We start from the raw sequence: 7,936 nt of genomic DNA, 5'->3' as shown, positions 1-7,936 counted from the left end.
TGACAACAAAAAACAACAAGAAATCTAACTTTACAAACTGAATTATAGAGGAAAATGAAGCAAAACAGTGGTCAAAAGGCTCCTACAAACATACTTGCAAAAGATGCAAATAGAAAGATACATATTGATCTAGCAATGAAATTAATACCAGAATTTTACAAATCGTTAATGCTGAAAATAGATTAGAAAGCCACAAGAATTTTCATACAAGGATCAGGATTAGCAATTAGCATCATATCAAATAAAGAGAACAATGGAATTTATAATTTTTCTCCCCCCAAAGAGACAAGGCAACAAATGAGATACAGGAGTTCAGTGTGCAAATGGTTGGTATTGTTAACCAAAAGGATATAAATGCTCAAGTAAAGTCACATGGGAATAGGAAGTTGAAGATGAGTATCAGTGTTGAGAAATTGTGGAGATCAATCTTGGCATTGCAAAGATTTAAAGGCTCTGAAGCAAGCGTGCCATCACACAAGGTTCCCGACCAATGTGGAAAAGATAACGTGTATAGTCTCACGCGAACATAGCAAAGAAGGATTATAACTACAGCAAATCTTAGAACACCAAAGGAGAAGTGATGAAAAGTGAAATCTCATAAAATGAACCTAAAAGGACCAATGAAAATCTAGTGCATTGTCTTTTATGATATATTATTAGATTGTCCAAAGTCTACAAGGAATAATGGTAGAACAACCATAACACGAAATCATTCGGTATCTCACATCAGAAACATTAAACATCCAAGCTAGACCCAAGGAAAATAGCATAATGCAAATATACTGATTCTCTATTGATTTTAGGGTCCCTTTTGGCAACTGTTTAAGCAATTCAATCATTTCCATATCATAAAATTTATGATCACTTTCTTGTTTGTGGTTTCATCTCCTAGCAGTTGACTTCTTTCCCTGCTTCTTTGCCATTAATGGCGTCAATCTCACATGACTAACTGAAACAGTTTGCTTACAAATTGGGCAACTATCAAATAAGCGTTGATTGTATAATAAGATGCTTCACATGCACATTAGATTACTATTGAAGAGACTGACACATTTATATATCAAAGCAACACTGAAGAAGATACAGAAACCCTAAGAATCAGAGGAACCCTAACTGCCTGAGGTGCCGACAAACAAAAAAAGGGCCCTGGGATCAAGAAGAATCGCACCAGTGTAGCATCAAAATCCATCAAGAAAGAAAGAAATCATCAAATAAGCGTCAAGTTATAGAAAATAATGAACTGAGAAACTTACTCAGCGGCATGAACGAACCTAAACGAAAATTACATCTGGAAGCACAGATCGAAGAACCCATCTTGCTTCGCAGTGCGATGGACATGACAAGCAAAATGAAAGGAAGGAAAAAAAAACTAAAAAGAGGAAGCTTTTTAATGGAAACAGGCAGCTGCAGAACTCACCGGCGCGAAGACAGGATAATCTTCCTGCACTGACAACTTGGCGGCCCCATGGGGTACTAAAGGGGAACCGCCAGCAGCCAACATCGCCACAGCGGGGCTGCCACCGGAGCCCCCTCGCAGCAGAGCTGCGTGGAGAGCCCTCAGCTCTGCTGCTTTGAGAATCGCCGCCTGGATGTCCTGTCTGCGGATCCCATGCGCCTCGGCGGAACAGCCACCACCACCACTCTGCCGGTCCATGACGCTAAGGATATTTCAGGCCATGGGTGGGATTAAGGCCAATGAATGGGTTGTATGGAGGCAGCAGCGAAATTGTCTTGCCAAAAGGAGAATTCTTGGGAGGGACATGGAAGAAAAAGTAAATAAAAGAAGACAGAGAGAGAGGAGGAAAGCAAAGCCACGCTTTAGGCAAAATGGATACAAAAACCGAAGAGGGAGAGAGAAGTTGAGAAGATCATGAATAAATATGCATTCAGAGGTAAAAGAACCTCCTTTGCTTTTTCTTTAATGCTCAGATAAAAATGAATGAGCATTGGAGGAAGAGCATGCCCACCCGCCATAAAACCAATTCACTTTCACAGCTTTACCTCCATTACTAGTATTCTTCTGATTCACTTTTTATTCTTCCTGCTTTGACCTATCAATCTTGTCTGGCGATCAACATCAGTAAACAAACCGATACATAGTGAAATCGTCAAACAGAGTGTTAATGCACCAGAGCCTGCTAGGAAAGAAGACGCGCCACGTATCAGTTGATGCAAATTGGGTTGGTGGCGGCAATAAGTACACACATTAAACAATAAAGGCAGCGAATTAGTGGATTTGGAGGAATTTATTAGTCAGGGTCGATGATGCAAACAGCGTGTTAGCTGTGTAATGATTGCATTTAGAATGTCCATTCTTTTCATAATTTTTCTTGGATTTGTGTGAAATCTGGACCTCGAACTTAAAGTTACTGAAGCTGATATATTAAGATATTTGCTAGTCAGTGTAATCTATGATCGCAAAAGACGAAACCATAATCAGATGGACCATTCTACTAACTTTGTTATAGGGTCTGAAGATATCATTATCAACCAGCTACGCCAGTGTACCCTAGAACGAAAGGTGCCCCCTCTGAATATTATCCAGCTGAGTTTTAGTGGAATTTCAGTCCCTAATGCTGATAGATGACTAATTTTGTGTTCCTTTTTGGCATTTCTTTCTCCAGAAAATGCATAACATGTGAACATCTAATCTATTGGTAAACAGAGAAATCTTAGACCGATTTGCCTGTAGTTAACTATACTTTGAGTAAATCAAAATCAATACGTGTAGGTATCATTCATTATGACAAGAAATGATTCGACTAAAAAAACCAAATTTTTGGTGTCTGTTGTGAGGTCCCTGAAACAATAGTGTCGTTAGGTTTTTGGCATATATAACTCGTCGTAGAAATAATGTTACTCCAGAGTTGAAACGAGAGGATCTGTCTAAGAACAAGTAAGAAAGTCCGACTCACATTCATCTAAGTTCACAAGTTCATACCTCGTTAAGTCTACAGACGCTAAAAATTTAACAAAATGTTGACTGCGTTTCCAACATTTGTTCTAGTTGTCTCATCTTTTGTTCATTGAATAATATATTGGTGAAAAAGAAGCTCCATTCCTCCTTTTAAGTTTTTATAAGAGAAGCTATTACCCTGGATTTTGTAGACTACATAGAATCGAATGTTTAGTGCATGTTTCGTTTCATGCTTGCTACTGTTAATGCCTGCCATGTTTTCTCTATTAACCTGCAGAATTTTCTGTGGTTGGGGCCCTTACCCACACAAAATTATTATCAGGTCCACAAAAAGCACACAGCCGAAAGGCACATATGCCCAAAAGGTGGAAGGAGAAAGTGAAAATTTAAGGAGAAAATGTATCCAACAGCACCCAACAAAGTGGTTTGCCCTGGTTCCATTGTCACATAGCTCAAGGGAGCACTTTTGCTGTGCAAAAACACAGGTCCAGCTGTTGAGAAAGAAAATCAAATGAAGGAGCTGTTAATGTGCTTAGCTTGTTTAATAATAAAAATATTACTAATAATCAAAGAGGTGTTCTTTTATTCCAATGTTGACTTGAGATGCAAGGGTGGAAGGAGCAGCAAAAGTAGGGCTGTAAGATGCCAACCGCCTTTTGCATCATGTTTCTTGGTCAATGCCAACGGCAACCGAAGGAAATGTTATGCAATGTACTCTCATCCCTACTGTTAATTTTGTTCATTACTTGTTTCTGAAGACCTCATGGATAGAGTGTTTTTATTTGCCATTTTATCTAGTACCAGGGTACATAAGTACAAGAACCTTCACATGCAGATGTTTTGTTAGACAAATTCCTAAGAACAAGGAAAAAAGGTTATTTAGGTTCATGGCTTTCCCAAGACAGTAGGGGCCTTCTACTTTACGAGACATGATGGGACAGATCTAACTGGTTTTCTTTTTTCCACCAACAGATCTAACTAGTTAAATTTCAGATAAAGGGTCCAATTAAGAGCTGAAATTAACATCATCATCAGGCACATGCATGAAAGAGAGATACGACAAGAACTGTGATGTGGATAGGCATCCAAATGGGTAGATGTTTAGTATCGACTACCTTACAAAGGAGTCTCCCGTCCTGCCATCCTAATCGTTCTTCTGATATATGCAACTGCGATGAGGTTCCTTTTGAGTATCGGATGCCTATTAAGAGACAAGGTTACTTTTCAGTAGATCTTGTTTGTGTCTTCTTGGGCTCTTCTCTGGTTGCAACCATTGTTGATCAGGCCAATTTGCATATCTTGTGGGCAAATGGAGAACTAGAGTGTGTCAAGTACTAGCTGAAGAAATTTTGAACATCTACGAGAGCAATAACCCTTTCCAAATGCTTTTTGTAATTCCACTTTAATGGGCACAGCCAGACAAACAGAGATAAAGAGGGTAGGCCACTTAACACACTAGCAGGTACAACAGAACGAAATCAGTGAAGCAACCTAGAGAACAATGCAGGACAAAGGGAAAGGTTGGGGAGTTTAGTCTCTGTATTGATACAATTGGAACCATAAGTGTCTAGCACAAGAAAGATACCGAGCAACATTATCTAACATGACGCAAATATTTTTATATTTTTTTGATAATTCAGATATGTAACTATTCGAACCGATTAATTCTGGAGGTGACTGATCTGGTCTCACAAAAGTTTTTCATCGGTCACCAGAATAAATTAGAAAGCACAAACAGTACGTTGATCCACACTCAAGCACTAAATTATTCCACTTGAGAAAATTAACTTATAATAAATCGTAGTTGAGAATAAAGCCATGAATATTTATAACAAAGGATTAAATTCCCATGCTAAAAATGTAGGTGGACATATAACCTATTGAAGTTACAAAAGATAACAAATTGTACTTATCCCAGGATAATTTGAATATAAGTTGCAAAGGAGAAATCAGTACTCTGACTGAAGCCCACGTTCGCTGATTCAGTTATTAATTAGAAACTCTAGATAAGAAGGGGCCATCCTGCACATAATTAAGGATCAAAGTGACAAGAACAGTTTCTAAAACTGTTTAAAGGTATTGCTGATGTTCCAACTTAGTACAAATGCTGAATGTAAAATGAATCCATTTAGGGACGCAAGGGGTCCTTTGTGTTTAGATGTTAAGGAGAATGCAATTTGATACTGTGATTCTCTGCCATCAAACACTGGTAAGACCGTACTTGGTCATAACCCAAACTTTTATAGCAAAATCCATTCAAACATTGTGGCAACAGACTGCCATCGTAGTTCCTCTCCAGTTTAGCAACTTACAATTCGATAAACGATAATTCACATTGTCTTTGCTGGGCAATGATTAAGACACCTGCTCTTTATAAACAGACAATATAATCGAGTGAAAGGTAGTCACATATAGAGTCTCCAAATTAAAGGAGAGGATTTTTAATGGATTTTCTTACATGTTATCGATCTATTTGCAAGAACGAGGTTGCCAAAATATACTAGAAGGTGTTCAAACACATGCAACATACGCTATCTTTAATTAGGAAAGCAATGAAAGAGCGAGCATCAAATTTTGGACAGGGGCATATATACCATGATCTGGCAAGTATATTAGAGACAAAACTGTAGAGGTTAAGAGGATGTGAAACATTTCCCCCAGTGTATAACTTCATTCAGTGATCATACATCTATACATCCCTCTGAATAGAATTCAAATGGACAGTGCATTTGCTCTCTTCTTCTGTTGCTCGTTTTGGGACTTGGACAAACAACTAGCTTGCTAGCTAAGGTTAAACCTTTTAATCAGCTGGCCGATGCATGCTAATCATGATGGATTGCAATTAATGCCATTACTTAAAGCAATTAATCGTTCCTCGGTCGAGCAAGCCAAAGTGAGCTGAGTGCACGAAGCCGATGAAAGTATTCAGCCATGGCTAACAAACATCGAGCCATCTGCCTCGTCGTCAAGATCTGGCGAAGTCGGTGAAGTGTCTGCTGCCTCAAGTTATCTGCCTGCACAAACCATTCATTTATCATGTCAAGGTGTAATGGTTAATCAGCTATTGAGGATCTATTTCTTAGTAAGATCATGTGCTTGACTAAATTAAGTTACAAACAGAAAAATCTTAACTTTGTGGAAAGAATCATGAATGTTCAAACTTGTAATTGGATTTTGTTAACTAATTTTAGGAGGCATTATTGACGAATTGGCTACTTTGGACCACAGAATTGTTTATCTCTTTTTGGTCAATAACAATATAGTAAGAATTGCTGTTGGTGAACTACCTCACTTGTATTATTTTCCTAATGTGACATCTGATCAACAAACTAGTTCATACTTAATTAATAACTTGAATATCCGTGCATAATAAACTGATACATTATATTGCGTTTGATCCCAAAAATTTGTGCTTGACATTAATAACAGGAAATCAGCTGGCTTAAGACCTAGCTTGATTAGTGTTCTGAATTGTGTGTTCATTAATTAATCTGAGGCTTAATGTGTAAACAAAAATATTGATCGTAGATCACAATTAGCTTACTTGTCGAACGAAGCCTTCTAAAGTGGTGAGCTTGTTCATGGCGATGGCCATGTGGGTCATGTAATTAGCCATGTCGGAAGGGCAGTTGAATGTGTCGGAGGTGATGGTTTCCGAGAGAGATTGATTAAGGGCTTCAAGGCCTTGACTCAATGCGTCCTCTGCCTCCTGCATCGACTGCTGCACGCCGCACACTGCCAGTATCTGCTGCTCCGTCAATGGGTCGATGTGGCTCAAGAGAATCTAAACAAGCATATCTCAATATGAGTTATAAATTTATAACCACATCAATTTCCTGATTCTTAGGATGTTAATTTTTCAAATGAAAAGAGTAAATGTTAAAGAACATGAGATTAATTATTAGGTGTAATTCGTCACTGTATGAAAAACTAATCAATCAATCAAATATATGCCAAACAGGAGATATGAAGATATCATCACTTTCCCTTGCCACTAGAATCATATGTCAAATTCTTCTTCGAATTAACGACGAGGACCTTGATGAGCTCGGAGGGGCGGAAGCCACCCATCCACATGAAGCAGCGCTCGGCGGGGGTCATCCACATGCCGGAGATGAGGTGGAAGACGTCCGACTTGATCACCATGCTCTTGAGGTGCAGCATCCGATCGTAATGCGCGATGCAGCTCTCCACATACATCAGCAGCTCGTTCTCCTGCAGGTGCTCTTGAACCGCCGCTCGGAGCTCGCACGTTAGGCGATGTTGCTCCTCCAGCCACTTCGTGTACTCCATATCAAACATGGCCTCGTCTACATAAAAAAAGCAGGCTAATTAATAATTATATTATACCTCAATAAGAATACATATATGATTAATGACAGTGTTGCACATTACCTGAGATTAACCCATTAAGACCGGTGGGATTGCCTTGATCCCCAAGAAAACCTCCACCACCAAGTAATAAACCCTGCATACATTAACTAATTACATATGCATTATAGACTTCACACAAATGCTTGCGTAGTTCATGCAGAAGAAAACTATGGAGGAGCCTTTACGGTGCAACACATCTTTCACAGCATTGGATTGGAACAAATTTAAGGAATTTGTAATTTTATTGGCTCATGCATGCATATATACAAGAGTAACTGCTACCTGTGCTCTTGTTCTGTGAAGTTCATGTTCAAGCTGAGTGAGCTTAATTTTACTTGTCTCTAGTTGTTGAATGTAAGCCTGTAAACGTAATAGAAAATTATATATTAAATTGCATGAACTAGATAGGCTTCTGTCAATGAATAGTACTTATCCTTTTAATTACTTCATATATAGACATATAAATGCCTACCTTCTTCCTAAGTCGGCTCTTTCTGGCTGCCTCCCTATTCTGAGCAAGCCTTCTCAGTATCTGCCCGCAAATAATTATCAAACACATTATTAGCTCATACAAAGTTTCTATTTTTTTTTCTTGTGGAAAATAGAAATGTTGATAAATTCACCTTAGGGTCTGATGACTTGGGG

At 38.7% G+C, this 7,936-nt stretch overlaps 1 protein-coding gene across 1 annotated transcript; it reads right to left on the bottom strand.

The window, feature by feature from the left end:
• Positions 1–5,577: 5,577 nt before the first annotated feature.
• LOC141819188 (bZIP transcription factor TGA10-like) lies at positions 5,578–7,929 on the bottom strand (the record flags this gene model as incomplete). The annotated part of the gene is made up of 7 exons (XM_074706538.1): positions 5,578–5,931; positions 6,462–6,701; positions 6,956–7,227; positions 7,313–7,385; positions 7,574–7,651; positions 7,764–7,823; positions 7,915–7,929. Coding segments are annotated over 7 exons (888 nt in total), but the record flags the coding sequence as incomplete, so codon positions are not given.
• Between the last annotated feature and the right edge of the window lie 7 nt (positions 7,930–7,936).

This window comes from Curcuma longa, unplaced genomic scaffold (assembly GCF_044706935.1).
Source record: "Curcuma longa cultivar G26 ecotype Majalengka, Jawa Barat unplaced genomic scaffold, ITB_CL_G26_1.1 contig_28189, whole genome shotgun sequence".
Classification (NCBI taxonomy): domain Eukaryota; kingdom Viridiplantae; phylum Streptophyta; class Magnoliopsida; order Zingiberales; family Zingiberaceae; genus Curcuma; species Curcuma longa.
Note: the sequence above shows the minus strand (reverse complement) of the source record. Positions and strands in the feature narration are given on the sequence as shown.